This window comes from Haemaphysalis longicornis, unplaced genomic scaffold, assembly GCF_048455015.1.
Source record: "Haemaphysalis longicornis isolate Haplotype H1 unplaced genomic scaffold, Haemaphysalis longicornis Haplotype H1 scaffold_7, whole genome shotgun sequence".
Taxonomy (NCBI): domain Eukaryota; kingdom Metazoa; phylum Arthropoda; class Arachnida; order Ixodida; family Ixodidae; genus Haemaphysalis; species Haemaphysalis longicornis.
The window spans coordinates 140,308,155-140,325,189 of NW_027526422.1; the positions used below are offsets into that span (position 1 = coordinate 140,308,155).

At 46.1% G+C, this 17,035-nt stretch overlaps 1 protein-coding gene across 2 annotated transcripts in view; it reads left to right on the plus strand.

Moving 5' to 3' along the window:
- Positions 1-5,479: 5,479 nt before the first annotated feature.
- LOC144145195 (uncharacterized) overlaps positions 5,480-17,035 on the plus strand; it is a 49,901-nt gene continuing 38,345 nt past the window's right edge. For both annotated transcript variants that reach the window (XM_077676717.1, XM_077676718.1), the window contains exons 1-2: positions 5,480-5,630; positions 9,126-9,235. In XM_077676717.1, the coding sequence (XP_077532843.1) occupies positions 5,522-5,630; positions 9,126-9,235 (219 nt within the window). In that variant the 5' untranslated portion in view covers positions 5,480-5,521. The remainder of the gene's footprint in view (positions 5,631-9,125; positions 9,236-17,035) is intronic.

Consider the following 17,035-nt stretch of genomic DNA (forward strand, 5'->3'; position numbering starts at 1 on the left):
CTAAAACTTCTGCATCACCCTGTAAGCGGTACCAGAATTGGAACTTCTTATGAAACCCTTTGAGATGAGAAAAAGCTTTTTACGGTTACGGCGCCTTTGTTTTTGTCTTTTTTCCTCCATGATCTTTTAGCCTCTCTGCCTCGTAAGCCTCGTCTCGTAGGTGGTCAGCCGTGTTAGCTCAACCAATGCAACATCGCAGCTGTTGTTCCATTCCTTCGGTCTCGATTCAAGACGCCGAGGTTACAGGGCTCACCTCCTGCCACCTCGTTCGTGCCATCGTGGTGCTATTTGCGCCTCATCACCGCTTTGCCGTCTTCTAAATTCGGTGCCTGGTAAGCACTCGCGAAGTTGAGGCCTCTAGCCTCCGTGAACATGCAGTTGCAAGGACTCAAACAAAAATTATTACGCATTTTCCAATAAACAATGACTCATTGCTGCCAAATCAACTTTGCAAATTCTGTGCCTAAACCTCTTGTAGTTTACTTGCTTTCTGAAAAACTTTCAGCGGCATTCAGTGCTTAGAGTTCCATGAAATGGTATTAAGAGTGTGCAAGAACATAAATTTACACTTTCCCGCATCTATATCAGTAAACGGAACTCATGATAAACGGAACTAATTTTTACGGCCCTTTCAAGTTCCGTTTATCGAGAGTCTTCTGTAGTTGAAACAAAATCGCCCTCCGTCTCTCATTCCCCATTAGCAGCGATTTTGCCGAGGGAAACACCGACGAACGCCGTATGATTCACCGCTTCCCACGTTTCACGTCAGTGGAGGTGGCCCGGATTTTTTTTTTTTACGGGCAAGGCATTATAAGGGCTATTCTCGGAAAATCCCGCTTTCTTTGTTCCTATCATGGTATCGAATGTCACATTGACTGAGACGCCAACAAGCCCATCGAGCCGTCGAACTTACCCGCTCAGGATGAGTGGCCAAACGCGATGCTGCCGGCAGAAGCTCAGGACCGATTCAATAATTTTCATTTGTCTGCATGGTAAACATACGCACAGACACCAAACTTGTCACTTGTCTCCGGTGTCGTGTATATCTTACAGGTTACTGGCAACTGTCGACGCCTACATAAGGCTGCTGAAAAAAACGAAGGAAACCTGGCGCTAAACGTCGCAAGCATAATTAAGAGACAGAACTAATATCGTCACGAGCACGCGCAAACATATCAAATATATCAAGCTATCACCTATAACCCACTCGAAGACACCCAAGTATCACCCTAAACTTGTTTATAGCGTTGTATATCCCCGACTTGACAAGTAAATATAATGTTGCATAGAGATGTGCCACAGTCTACACGGTTTCGGGCACGTTTTGGGAGTGTTCTGTGATACTGGCGTATTTAATTCAACGTAACATTACTGCAAACGTACACAACACCAGCTGTAGACATGCTGGATACCGGGTGTGTGTTCAGGTTGAAATGCAGCAAGTTTTTGCAGTAATCGATTAAAAAAATCAGGACAGGTGTTTATCACAATCAATGGCGCTGATCATCTGAAATAAGGAAAAGTTGACAATGCTAGGCGCCAGGTTAGTCTTTGTTGTCGTACCAGCGCCTCATGACTGACAGGCGGCACAAAGCCCACATCAAGCAGAAACTACGACACTCTGATACGGCCCTGAAGACGTAGTATTTTAATAGGACGACGCGCGATATCGCCATCAACACACGCTCAGAAAGAGTATTTCGCTGAACCCACATCAGCATGGTGTTTTTGCGGCCCTGCTAAAGTATTATTTCATTATTTCCACCCTGCTAAAGTATTATTTTGTTATTTCCAGTACACGCGGTAGTAGAAATTCTCCTGATTTGAGTCAGCCTAACAATTTGTCCGAGGCACTTGTAACCATCTACTTCTCTTAGTATTTTATTACTTTTCACACGGCCTTTGTGTGCGTGTTTGCTTTACTGTGTTTTTGATATCTTTGTGTTTTCACCCGCACATAGAAGGTTTGCGAGTGAAGTGTTTCGAGCGGATGTCGTATGTCTTAGCGGGACTTACTGAATAAAGCGATGTCATCTGGAAATTTCAAGTGGCTGTGGCGTTCACCGTTGATCCGTACTCCTGGCGCTTACAAATATGGGCAGGCTGTAAATCATTTCCGTAAGGTTGTGTCTCCTTGCGACACTTTTTTGAACTGGAAAATTTTTAGATCTCTTATTTGAGAGAATCGTAGACGTGCATCCTTCGTATATGTCCTATAACAGTGCTACGGACATCCCTTGTGCTCATAATCTCTCAATGATTCCACCACCGCGCAGCGCCCGAGACAGCGTACCAACTTTCACGCTTTCCAGAAGCAAATCGCCGGAGCTGTGCTGGCGCACCAGGCACGTGCCGCTCGTGACTTCATTTTTCTCTAAGCCAGCGCCTTCGCCGCCGCAAAGGCGCCGGCTGACAGCGCTGACGAAGGGGCGCTACGTAACTCAAACTGATCGTAGGCAAGACGTGGAGAACGCCAATGAAGTCGATATTACGGTTCTACAGCGCACTGTTCTAGGGCTGTCTGCGGTTCAGTGCTACTGTCCTTTCTGGAGCGTTCCGCAGAACTATACGGTCAGTTCAGGCTATACAAGCTCAGGCCCTGCGAACCTGTCTTGGCCCACCACGGTGTACGTCCACAGCAGAGACCAGTTTCTTGGCTCTGAATTACCCTTTGTCAACCTTCGTGGCAATTTGACAACTCGGGACACATATTAGGCACCTCACCCACCTGCCGGCTCATCACCCCGCAGGTGTACCAGCGACCCGTCCCCGTGCGTCGTTCGCAAGGGTAGTAGTTGCCCACAAGACCAACATCCCATCGAACTATACGCCTGAGATGAAACTGCTCCTTCCGCTGTGGAGTGTGATGCAGCCCGAAATGTGCCTAGATATTCCAGGAGTAAAGACAGCAACGTGATCTTCCAATACCGGCGCTGCAGCAGCTGTACGAGACACAGTGACCAAACCCATATAAACATCGATGGCTCGATAACATCTTCGGGTTCTTCCGGCGCTGTTATTGTACCACGAATAACACTGTCCAGCAAACTCAAGATAGACCACCTCCACGGCTACAGAACTTACAGCTTCGTAGCGCTCTTCACACCATCGACCAAAGTTCGTGCTGGACATTGGCGGTCTTCTGTGATTCGAAGCATGCACTTCAGTCACTTCAGTCAGCCCTGTGCCGGGGACCTCACGAACAGCTCCTGTCAGAAATAGGAATGGTGTATGAGCGTGGTGCCCAGGCGGGTCATGGTGTCACCCTACAGTGGCTTCCCAATCACTGCGGCATTGTCCGGAGCGAAGTAGTGGACGCTGCCGCCCCGTTGGCGCATCAAACAGCGACGACTGTTCACATTCCATTGTCTAAGACGAACTCAGCTAGGGCCCTCGGCACACTTGCCCGGGAAACAACAATCTTTTTATTGTCTGCAGTAGAATTCCCATGCACATGTAGTGGCACTTTTGACCAGCCCATGCAACGTCCCTTTCCACGAAGCCTGCCATGGTCTTACGCATATCTTCTTTGCCGTCTCGGGCTGGGGATGGCAATTACCAATTCTTACTCTTACTTGATAGGAATAGAAACAAGTGAGGAGTGTGAGACGTTCGGCACGGAGGAGACGACACGCCACGTTTTGTAGCGCAAGCCACACTGGCCGAGGTTGAGCCGCTTCGCGTGGACCTTGAAAGGTCGTGCTGCGCAAGCGCGGGGAGCATTGGATTTGGATTGGATTGGATTAAATTAAATTTTATTGTATTGAATTGGAAATCTAATCCAATTGGAGTAGGGTGTGTAGAGAATTGGGTCTGCACATTCGCTGGTCCGCGCGTTCCAGAGGAGTGACGCCATTGCCGCGGTAGACGCACTGGCGCCGCCACGTGCCGAGTAGCCAAGTCTGACGTTGCGCCGGAGCCGCTTGATAGCGGTTTAACGTGGCTCCTGGAGAGCGGTGCTGCGCATGCGCGAGGAGCAGTGACCTGAATGGGCTGGATTGGATTGGAAATCGTTTTAGCATCAGTAAGCATGATAATCAGCTAATCCTAGACAACCAGGAAACCTAAGAATAACCAGCTGAACCTCCGCTCACGCTACGTATATCCTGGCATAGCCGAGCTAATTTTTTATGCGAGTACCCACGTTATTCCTTCGAAAGGAACGAGAGGTCGTCAGCAGGAAGCAAACTGGGCTCTCGGCGAGCATATTCGGAGGCGAAGATCTGATGTTACTGGCCTTCTCCATCCACCATCTCAGAAGGCGACTCAGGAACTCTTACCATTCCTGCGGGTGACAACCCCTAAATACCGGGCTATAGACAGAAAGACTCCAGTGAAAATCAGTGAACTTGAACATTTAGTGCTTCTGCGCTGGCCATACCTGTCCGCTGCATCCATTCCACATTTTTTGTTTTCTCGTTTTGCCTATTTTCTCTTTCCCACGTGCGAGATAGCAAACTAGACTCTAGCGAGGTTGGCGTTTCTGCCTTCCTTCTACCTCCTTACTTACTTCCTTTCCCTCGTGTTAATTGCATTCCCCCTTTTATAGTCCCGTTTCTTGTTATCCGCTCTGCTACCCTCGTGGTCCCCCTGTTGTCGGTTTGTCTCACTACATGGCCCACCCAAGCCTATTTCTTTGCGTTAATTAAAACTAAACCTCCCACTCAAGTTGGCCCCATCGTCGACGATGATCATTGCGTGTCCCTAAGTGTGACTCCCATCATTATTCGATCCATGACGTGCGGGGCACACCTTAGTTACACGATGCTATACAATTGCGCGTGCGAAAATTGTTTCAGGTGGTATAATTTCAGGTCCCTACAAGTTGCGTGCCAATCAGAGAATGTTCCTCGCACTTGATATGTGAGCGTATTTAATTTATTTTCAGGCTCGACTGGGCTGAATTCTCTACCCCAGTGTTTACAAGGCCGTGCTAATAGGGAACAGGTGGGCGTCGTGAAGCAGCTCAACATCGCCCAATAAAGGAAAACTTCAAAAATGAAATATTTGATGGGATGAATTTTCCTCGATAGTCTTCATTTATGTGATGGTGTGTTCGAGCGGTGCTGTTAAGGCCGAATGAGCTATAATTCAAGTCGCGACATTCCCCCCCCCCCCCCCCCCCCCCGGATTTCGCAGTGACCCTTCGAGAATGTCGAGCTACACGCATTGCACCGACCTCGTGACTACTGCGCTGAAACGATTAATTACGCGACCTTGTCGGAATTTCATGTTTGCATCTACATAAAGCAGGCAACGCAGTGTTTGCAGTACACGCGAATTACTTATAAATCGCTCCAAATGTGCAAGAAAAAAAGCTGATACTCCCGGGCTGACATCGATTTCAAAAAGGCTCAGCTGAGCAAATAGGACAAGGAGGTTGGTCCGCAAAAACAAGAGCAGGGAACATTTTCACAAAAAAGGGGCATAGGTATGCTTCATAGTGGTCGAAAGACTGTCCCTGAGCGGTGGCGTAGCTCGATAGGCCGTGTTTCTACTGGCTTGTAAGGTCAGGGCCTCTATGTTCGCAACACGATTTCCCAGTGCGTGGGCATGTTACTATTGCTGTGCGGTTTTTATGGCCTGTTCTGTGTCACGAGTGATGAGCTGCGAATCCAACCCCATGGATGGTAAGGAGTCGAGGCAATATCTCCCTTGTTAAGATGAGTATTTTCTAATGGAGAGATAGTAAAGTTGTACGAGCTCAACGTTTATTTGGGTTAATTATGCGCCGGATGGGAACTCACTCTAGTCGAGATCAGGAATTAAGGCCCGTCTTTTCTTTTTTATTGCAAAAAAACTGTCTGCAGAAGTACGAACACCACTTAAATGAAAGGACAGGCTGTATTTTTAAAACGTTGCTGGGAATTGGGCAACATTCGCATCATCTGCGAGCTAACCTTCGAGTCAGCAGAAAATAGCAGTCCCGGTGCCTGGCTTATATACAATAAAAACCGCTGTATTACGAAATGCATGCTCCTGGAAAATGAGCATTCAGATGTAGCGGAGTACCGTTGATTCACCTGGAGCGCTTGGAGGACATACCGCATTTGCGAGAGTCTAACGCCCCCGCGATGGTAACACGACGCAAAGTTTAGTAACACATTTCGAAAAACGTTTGTTTTAAGTTGATGGAATCATATTTTTGGAGGCGTCCGTTTACATGCGAAGTCTGCTGGCCGCGTTTAGCCGATTTCGGCTTTGAACCCAATTGTAACACGCGTGCATATTTGAAAACCAACTGTTATTAAAAAAGGGTTTGCATCAGAATCGTGTAAATACGGTATACGAAGATAGTGGAGGGGTAATATTCCTCCATCAGGACGAAGCTGTCCGAAAAGGTCACACCAGAGGCACGATCTCTTCCCAAATTGGTTATTTACCGAGGGCGTAGTTATGAGGCTTGTTTGGGAAAAGTCAGGTGTTAGAACTAAATGGTCAGTACGCAAGCCAGATCAGCTCTACGGAAGCTATGGCATTGAATAGAACAGCGTGTGGCCAGCAAAGATTCACTAAAAATTTGCTCAGAAAGCGTACTCGCATACAGTGGAAGATAAGTGCAAGGGCATCCAAATTGCTACCGCACTTCTCGATACATAAGCTTCGCCGCTCCTGTTACACTCACAAGCCATCACGTTCACCTAACGCGATATCCTGTCAGCGCCACACACATAAGGCAAACTCTTGTTCCACGCCCTCCGGCATGGCGATGTAGCGTGGTGAAAATGCAGTGTCGCTCCCGGCCCGGAGGCATTGGCTCTATTGCGATACGAACTGCGATTTACCGATTTTAATGCGGAGCATTGTTTGCCGAGTACCCCTACAGCCGGGACTGTGTAACGCCCTGCATTCCGACACAAATGCAGATATTGCGGAGGTTCCGCCTGTAATCGCTATGATGGAGTAAATGGAGATGACTTCTCGCACGAAATTTTGAAAAACTAGAAAAACAAGAAAAAAATTACGGAAAATGTCGAAACGTGTAACTTCCTGAAGTTCCACGATAATGCAGATTTCGCGAAAATTTCTCCCGTAATCGTTGTAATAGCGTAAGTGGAGATAATAGGTGGAACACAGTTTTGAAAAACCAACAAAATAGAAAGATATCAAATAGTCATGGAAAACGCCGAACCGTGTAACGCCGTGCATTATCACGATAATGAAGATTTCGCAGGAGTTTTCCCTATAATCGTTACAATAGCGTAATTAGAGATAATTGGTTGGACAGGATTTAGAAATAAAAAACAAAAAAATTGGGCTGAGAAAAGTTCACACTCAAGACAGGCGGCATAAGAATGCTACGGATTAGTAGATAATTATATGAATTTCTGCGGAATTCTTTCTTCTCAAAATAATTTTCCTCACAAAAAAAAAACTACTTAATAAGCAACTTGGCACACAGTGCGCAATTTTTGTGTTTTTTCTTAATACAACAACCACCATTTCTTGTGCGTGACAGCTATGATCATTTTCGCACAATACACATTTCAAGGCTGTCGTACAAAGCTTTTTTGCAAATTTAAATAGCAACAACACAATGATAAAAATGTTGCTTGCTTTCACCTCAACGGTAGTCTGTTGCAGAAATTCCCTCTATCGCCTGGACGTTTCACTTTAAATACTCTTTCTGGCTTTTCAAATAAATTGCAGTTCAACAGTTCCTCTTCCTTGAGTTCCACTCAAGGATTACTCACGTCGATCTGCACAACGTAGCCAGAAATAACAGTTTGAAAAATTCACTTCACTGTTTCTTTACAGCCATCAAGGAAGACTACTTGTTTAGATTCTACTATTATAAGGTTACAAACGCGTGTTAAGGACACATATGTAGAAATTAAGAAGAAGAAATGGACATGGGCAGGGCATGTGAAGCGAAGGCATAATAACCCTTGATCATTAAGGGCAACAGAGTGGATCACTAGAGAAGGCAGGCGTGGCAGGGGGCGTCAGAAAATTAGATGGGCAGATGAGATCAAGAGTATTGCGGGAATAAATTGGTCGCAGTTAGCACAGGACCGAGATAATTGGAGATCTATAGAAGAGGCTTTTGCCCTGCAATCTACGTAGCCAGGCCGATGATGAGGATGATGATGATTACAAGGTTCACGAGTTTGTTGCCATATCCACATCTGTTTCCTACTGTTGCTTTTCCTTTATTAATCCCCTCGCGCACGTGTAGCTCTTCCTTTATTTATCCCCATGTGCAAAGAAGTAATCGAGATATTGAAGAAAACGTATGCAGAAGTAGTTACTCACTAGTAACCTTTTGCGGCGATCGTTCCATGACGGCACAGAATTTGTGCTATTGATTTGATTGTACGATTTAAAGAGCTGACGCAATGCAGGCGATGAGGCGCGCCGTAGTGGAGGTCTCCGGATTAATTTTGATCACCAGGGGATCTTTAACGTACGCTGAAATGTCGTACACACGGGTGTTTTTGCTTTCCGCCTCCATCAGAAAAGCGGCTGCCACGGCCGGGAAACGAACCCGTGACCTCGTGCTCAGCAGCACAACGCCTTAGCCACTGATCCACCGCCGAGGATTGGTGGCCGCCGAATAAAGCACCCACCAAGAAGCGTGACTTGGTGATAATAGTGGAATCCTCTAGTTTCGTTTAATAATGGGCCTCCTGGATTCACCAGTCCTGGACGGACCGCAGCGGGCAGTCCAAGGACAGCGTTCGAACCGGACGTACCATAGGAATACATAGGAAATCGAGTGCTGGATTGCCTCTCGGCCAGACCACGGGCGATTTGGGACTGATAATCTAGGAGGCCCAATATCACTTGAATGTTAACATGCAGTTAACATATTGATAACAGTGTTTCAGCGCTGGCCGTTATTACGTCACTATTGCCCATAATACTTAGCTGAAGCGCGAAACTCAAAACTTTTTAAATATTTTCTGTGTTTTCTTCTGTTGTGAAACGGTTCGTGGCTGGAATGAAGCTGATTGTGTTACCAAGGTTAGTTCATTGAAACAGAACAAAGTTAAAATTTGTCTTCATGGCCCCTTTGGGAACCACGTTACGATTCTGTAGTTATCTGCCAACTATTCTTGTGTTTATGAAGTGAGTGTGTATCCTGCGTGAGTGTGTGTGAAGCAAATCTTCTGACTTTGCAGCGATGCTGGTAGCATCACAAATTGGGCGGGCGACCAACCATATTTTCAAGAACTGCTCGCACTACCTGAAGGAATTCAAGCCCAATCCGCCGATGCAACTGTTATACGAGGTGTGGTATCAAGTTCTCCTTTTTGCACTAGGCTTTTACTACCCTTCAACGAAGCTTTTATTTTACTGCTTTCTGCCGACTTTATGTGCTTCTAAAAAAAGGGCTGCATTTCTCTCATTTTCGAAAGATTTTACCACAGATATTTTTATAATAACGTACTCGGTTTTTGTAGAACAACGTGTCGAACAAATATGCATGCTCAAATATATTTTTGAAACAATTGCAGGTGGAAAACATTGCAGGTTCCAACGAAAGATTCAAGCCTAAAATTACAAATATGAGTCCGAAAGTTTATCACAACGCGAAACATATTAATTCTTCGTTCTCTAATTAGTTCGATAACGTGACTGTGTACGTATGACCAGTACAAATTTGTTTCACGCGTTTAGTCAACGTGTGTTAAGTACAATGGAAGGAGAACGCTGGGGAAAGCAGAAAACAGCTAATAAATCGAACTGGAATAGAGCCATTGATGCCGAAACTGGAGTACGGGTTATTGCAGTTTTCAGTGGTTGTTCCCCAGGGCAAGTGATAGTGTAGTGCGGCTTCTGGTTGAAGCCCATTGCAGCCTCTTTCTACGTTTTTTGTGTGTTTATTTACGGGACTTATTATTATATTATTATTTCACTGCCTATTATTCCTTAGCCTCGGGAGAGCACAACGATTTGAGATAAATGGCGTGGCAGTGGAAGTGGTAAGCGCAGATATCTACTTAGGCCAAGTAGTGACACCAGATCCCTACCTTTACGCAGATATAATCAGAAGGTTAAGAATGGGGTGGAGTGCATTCGGAGGGCATTCTCAGACAATGAATGGCAGCCTACCATTGTCCCTGAAGAAGAAAGTGTATGACAGCTGCATCTTACCGGTATTCACCTACGGGGCAGAAACTTGGAGGCTCACTGAAAGGGTTCAACCTAAATTGAGGCCGAGTCTGCGAGCAATGGAACGGAAGATGATACGTGTAATGTTGAGGGACAAGAAGAGGGCGTAGTTGGTCAGGGAACAAACACGTGTTAAGGACATATTAGTAGAAATTAAGAAGAAAAAATGCGTTTGGGCAGGGCATATACTGCCACCGCAAAACAACCGTTGGTCATTAACGGTAAAAGAGTGAATACCTAGAGGAGGTAAGCGTGGCCGGGGGTGGCAGAGAGTTAGGCGGCAAGATGAGATCAAGACGTTTGAGAAGATCAGTTTATCGCAGTTAGTACAGAACCGGGATAATTGGAGAACTTTTTCAGAGGCCTTTGCCCCGCAGTGGGCGTACACAGGCTGATGATGATGATTACCGGCCGTATTAACCGACCCTTTGGCAACTCAGCAGAGCTGGCGTTCCGGTCTCTAAACAAAGGAGCTGTTGTAGGTCGAGCTTTTAGTCCGTCTGCTGAAGGTCGCGCGTCACGCAGGGGCATGAGAAGGTTCCCAGACCCACCGATAGATGGCGCAGAGGTCTAGAACGGGCTGCAGGAGCGGGTTCCTCCTCCTCCCGCTAGCAAAGAGGGCAAGAAAGGGTGTCTCGCCTGTGACATGACTGTTAGTGGCCGATTCCTTTGCACGAGCCGTAGAATTTGCGCGGCGACGGCGCTGCTATTCTTCGGAGAGCGCCCGTACACTTTCGAGCCGATACAAGAGACCCACACTTCCTGTGTTTCCGCAGATTTCACAGTGGGTTTAACTGGGTTTCATTTTTTCTTATTGTGTTGCACGCTTTTGCTGCTATATAGGAATTACCGCTCACGGTGATTGCGTATACGAGGGGCTTGATGTGTTGATGAAAGACTACCTACGCTGCCCATTAAAAAGTGTTTTTCCAGTAATGCCTTTGTCAGCGGCAGTAAAGCCTAGTTTGGAAGGGTGAAGTGTGCAGGATACATGGAACCAAGGTTTGAGGAGGTGGCTTCTTGATATTGCCTGCCTGTTTTTAGTAAGGCATACTGTAGGAGAATCTGGAAATACAGGTAACAATGAAATTCGGAAATCAGAAATGTTCATCTCATACATCTCCCGCACAAAACGAAAATACAATTGAGAAATCCAAAAAAAAACACAAATAAGAAACTTGTAAAAACACAGCCTAACCGTGTAACGTCATGACTGCAAAAGAATGCGTGATGGAGCAGTTAACAGCTTTATTTGGTAAAGTAGAGGAGATGGAGAGAGGTGGTCGAACAGTATTAAAAAAACAAGGAATACCAAATAATGGCCAAAAAATACATCCGTGAACCTATAAAATATTTATATGCATGTTATGCATCTACCTCACGAAACGAACACAAAAGTAAAGCCCGGAAAAGAGTAACGAATCGACTAGAATCAAAAATCGCGAAAACGCACCAGCCCTGCGCTACGCCTTGCAGCTGCGGAAAAATGCATACTTAGCTAAGTAAAGGCACCCAATCGCAATAATGGAGTAAATTGACGTCATTGCGAAAAGAAACAAAGGAAAAAAAATATTAAGGTATTCCCATGTATTTGGTTATTTGTAGCCAAAAATAGCTATTAAAAACTATCAATGCAAACAAGATACTTAAGGACGCTGCACGTTAGTAGACAATTCTGGGAGCTTCTGTAAATTTTTCTTCAGTGGCATGATCACTTTTGGGCACCTAATCTAAATGCAATATTTTTATTTTTGCGATTGGTACCAAGGCATGTGCTTAATTAAAAGAAGATCGTTAGCATGGATATTGTATTAAGTATTACCGTGCCCTAGGTAATCAACCCGCCCGCGTTTTGCTCCGGCCGTCCCAATCGGCCGGAGTGAGCATAAACTTATGCTCACTCCGGCCGAAAAAGGGGGCGTGGCCGCGTCTTCCGCCGCACCGCGGCGCTCGCCAGCTATGCATCAACCATTTCTCTGCAGCTTGGCGCAAGCGAGGAAACGCGTGTCTTCGCAGCTTGCAGTCAAATTGAGTCGAGCAGCCAGGTTTAAATTACAGGTGCAAGGCAATAGCCAACAAATTTATTACGGTTAACTTAATAATATGACGCGCGCAAGTACAAAGTTTAAGCAGCAATCATACGAGCGAAACGCAGTCGATTCTGCCACTTTCTGCTGCGGCTTCGCGTCCATATTTTTCTTGATTTGTTGATGTTTATTTACACGCGGTGCCTTTGAAATACCCATCACGTCCTCACCCAACATTATTCACAACAGTGGCGACTTGCATATAAGCATCTGTCGCATAAATGCAATATTAAGATTGTTTATGATAGTATGCATGTCACGGTAGATTTGTTGCCGCGGCTTTTTAAGGCAAGCTTAGAAAATCGTAAGCATGCAAGTCCGACAAAAACCAACCGTGATACATTCAGACACCACCGTCCATTGCAATTCAGTGCCAGTGAGTATTTGCGAGGTTTTAGTAAGCGCTTTGTGAACTAATATGGCGCATTTGCGCTACAGTTAATGAAAGCTAATCATGGTCTGTAAAAACTTCACGATACATTGTAGCATATAAAGCTGCATAATTATCGAGGGATATGCGACTTATTATTCGTCTGTGTTTGCGATTGAGAATGCTTTTTGCTTGCATACCTGTGCGCGCAGATGCCTCAGCTAGGTTGGTGGTTCCATATAAATTCAACGAATAAATGTGCTAACTCCGCTATTTTTTATTTTGTAAGATCACTTTTAAAATTTGTTAATGTTAATTTTTGTTGTCCTTTTCGTCTTCAAGTTTGATTCAAATAATTAGGTCCATTTACGCTATTTTGAAGATATTAAACATCTTATCGTGACAATTACGCACTTCTATATAAAGGCAGGGGTTTACACGTACGGTTAGTCGTTTTCACGATATTTTTGTACGCGTTTCCGTAGTATTTTCCAGTGCTTTTTTTATTTTAGTCTTCCTATTTTGGAGGAGGTGTGTCAAGAGAAAATGGTAGTGTTCCCAGCTTGTTTTGGTCAAATTCCCAGCTGGGACCAACTGGTCTTAGCTGGAACCAGCTGGTCGCCGTTGGGAATCATACCATAAACCAACTGGGACCACGTACATTTTCTCCTGGAGTATGAACGCGCATTTATTTATTTTGTAAGCTAGCGTTTATCATTTATTTTCTGCTTTGGTTCTTTTAAGATTCCGCAGGACCAATCGTCTCCACACTATTATAACGATTAATACACTTGTTAGCCCATTATTTCCCGGTGTTAAAAATTCCAATCGAAACACAAAAATATTTTCGGGTGCTGCTCCTAGGACAACAAGAAGTAAGCCTAGTGGCTGAAGAGGCGAAATTTTGTGCGGGTACAAAGTTACGCAATGTTGCATATCTGCAACCCTGAGCAGTTGAATATACATGAAAGCATCCTATGGCAGTATACAAGTTTATTTACGCTGCCGTGTATGACTCCGCAACGAACCTCAGACAAGCTTTCTCACTACTTATGGAAAGCTACGAAGCAGTTTCTGTCCTTATTGATGCAGAGGCTGACTTTGTACTTCGAACAACTTATGAAGGCGTAGCCGCCAGCATATGCCTTGCAGCGGTTTCTTCGTGTATTCCAAATCGGCCAGTGCTCTTTGGCGTCTTGCCGTACATCTCGAGGAGTTGCCATCGTTGGTTGCTTCTTGGCTGGTGGCGGCAGCTCTATGGAAGGTCTTCCTGGAGGCCGTTTTCGGAACAGCACAAGAGCCGTGGCCAGTTCGGCTAGAAATTCCCTCAGTGGCATCGAACGATGACCTCGCTGGTGAACGTGTCGTTTATAAAGAAACCACGCGTTGACCGCAGCTATCTTCATAGTACGCCAAAAAAAGGTACATATACCAGCGCTTTGAACGCAAACTAAAGCGGTAGCTGAAACACATCTTGTCAAGAAGGTCAACCCCACCCATTGAACAGTTGTACTGGGAAATGATGGCTTGGCACTCCACCGGTATGTGTTTGTGAGTCTTTTTGTCCCACCTCATTACTGTGACCACTGGATCTATGCCGGTGCAGTTTGATAGCAGTGTCACTGTCCTGTTATCGAAGTATTTTACAGCGACCATTGTTTTTTGGCCGGAAGGTGTTACTGAGGAGTCTGTGGTACCACGGCCATTCTTCTTCATTGACTTCTCATCCATGAGCTTGCCTGACTGCAGTTGGTTCTCACGAACTGTGCCAATGAACGATATTCCTTTTTCACTCAGTTCGGAAACCAGTTGAGGTCCAGGGAAAAAGTTGTTGGCGACAATCAAGTTGCCTTGCCGGTCCGGCAAGCTTGAGCACAGCTGAAGCACAACACCAGCACCAAGTCCCAGCTTGTAACCTTCTTGGTCACCGTACATGCCTTTGTTACAACGCTGGTACACGTCAAAATCATAACACAAGCCAGATTCTCCGGATCGCGCCCAGAGTTTCAAACCCCACTTACTTCCAGTTCTTCTGTTCGATAAGTGTCCAGGGTTTTTTTCGCTTCCGTTCTCTGTGCCCACTTTGTCGTCTCTGCTGCCTTTACCTCTTTTTTTTTCTGTTGTATATGCCCCACTTTCCCTTGTTGACTTTCCGTACCGCTTGCTCAGCTGCCTGGTCCTCCGTCTCCACGGCGCGTCCATGCTCCTCATAGACAGGTACTTAAACACCCTCACGGCCCATTTTTCCTCCTCCATGTCACGAAGTCGCTCCTCAAACTTCATCTTGCTCTGCGCCTCCATCGCCTCGAAAGACGACGAGCCCATATCTCCTTGTACCGCTTCATTTGTAGTTTTGCTGTTGGACCCTAGGGCCAATCTGCCTACCGCCCTCAGATATACCTCCAGGCCCGCTTGGGCCTGTGGCTTCATGCACAGAACCGAATTTGCGAAAGTTAATCCTGGTACCATGACCCCTTTCCAGACTCCCCTTACCACCTCATATTTGCTGTATCCCCAGAGTGCTCTATGCTTCATTATAGCCGCGTTCCGTCTTCATTTCGTCTTAAGGTGAGCCTCATGCGTCTGCGTGTAATCTTCGCTGTCGTTCAGCCATACTCCTAAATATTTATACTATTTCAGCAATGGTATTTCTACTTGCTGCACTGATACCGATTTATGCTCCGCGCCGTCATTAAAGACCATGATCCCCGATTTTTCTCTGCTAAAGGATAGCCCTAGGTGCGTCGCTTTTTCACCGCATATATCCATCAAGCCCTGCATACTTATCCTGTTGTCCGCCATCAACAATATGTCGTCTGCATACATTGGTCCCGGAACCCGTTGTTCCACCACCTGTCCGTTTTTCATGTAGGATAAGTCGAACCCCAGCGTGCTGACTTCCAGCTTCCTTTCTAACCCCGCCATGTAGATCATGAACAGCAGCGGAGAGAGAGGACATCCTTGTTTCAAAGCCTTGTAGGTGTATACCGGCATATTGTATGTTATTTTGTACACTATTTGCACTTGGTTCTCCCGGTATAGCTCCCTGAGTAAGTTAATGAATTCTGCGCCCACTCCCCCGTCCTCCAGGATACTCCATAGCGTCCACATTATCATATGCCGCTTTAATATTCAGGAAGGCTAACCACAAAGGTCGGTTTTGCCTCTTCGCCACCTCTATGCGTTGGCTTACCAGAAATAAGTTGTCGTCTAGTCTTCTGTACTTTCGAAACCCATTTTGAAGTTCCCCTAATATCCTATTTTCTTCCACCTACTGCTCTAGTTTGAACTTCACTGCCTGCATTGCTAACCTGTACAGCACTGACGTGACGATTACTGGCCTGTACGAGCTCAGGTTTGTCCTGACTCCTTTGCCCTTGTACACTAAGTTCATCCTGCTCATTTGCCACGCGGCCGGTATTGCATTTTCTTCTATCCTTGTTCTGATGGCTTGTAGTAGCTTTCCCTTGATCTTTGGTCCTAACTGGTTAATCAACTCCATTCGTATCCCATCCGTGCCTGCCGCGGTATTTTTGCCGCGACCTTTTCCTCTGCTTTGTTCCATTGCAGCTTGTCCCCATCTATCTCTAGGCGTGCCGGCCTACCCGTCGCGAATCTCTGTGTCGCTGCGGGACCTCTTCATCCACCTTACCGAACTTCTCCGTGATGATTTTGTGTAGGTATGCCAATGCTTTCTCTCTCTTGAGCATCTGCCCCTGTTCGTTTTCTATATTACCGCCTTCTGTGGCACTCGTACGTTTCCCTAATGCTTGCACATGGTTCCAAAACCTTTTCGGCGCGCCCCTACCCCTCCCTCGTATTTGCGCTACCCATCGCTCGCTGTGCCCCTTTATTTTCGCCTGCAGTAATTGCTGCACTTCCAGTTTCATTTGCTTATACTGCTCCCATTTTAAGTCCACCTCCTCCTGGTGTCTCCCCATCCTCTTGGCCTGCCTGTGCTCTTTAGACGCCTGTTTACGCCGCCTCCCTATCGCCTCTTTGATTTCTTTGTTCCACCAGCTTTTGGGTGTTTTCTTTCCTCTCCATCAATTGGCCCCCTCTGCGTTGACTACGTTTGCCTGCATAGCCTTGATGAGCCTGTCATATTCCCACTCTTCTCCAGGATTTCTTTCTATGTCAGCCTCTATGTTTTTGGCTATAACCGCAATTTGTTTGCTGTTTAACTTTGTGAGCTGCCCCGGACGAGCTGTTCTTTCGCACCCCAGTTTCCCAAAACTCATGTTTATACGCTTGTGGTCACTGCCCAGACTGTGGCCCCCTTCCTCATCAATGGTCATTCCATCCAACCATTCATAAAGTCCCTCTGAAATAAGGCAGTAGTCAATACTAGACTGTCTCCTACCACACTCCCACGTTATTTGACCCTCGCATTCGATGCATAGGTACGCACTGCCTCCTGGCGGATCGCGGGGGAACCAGCATGCTTACAAAATTTGGC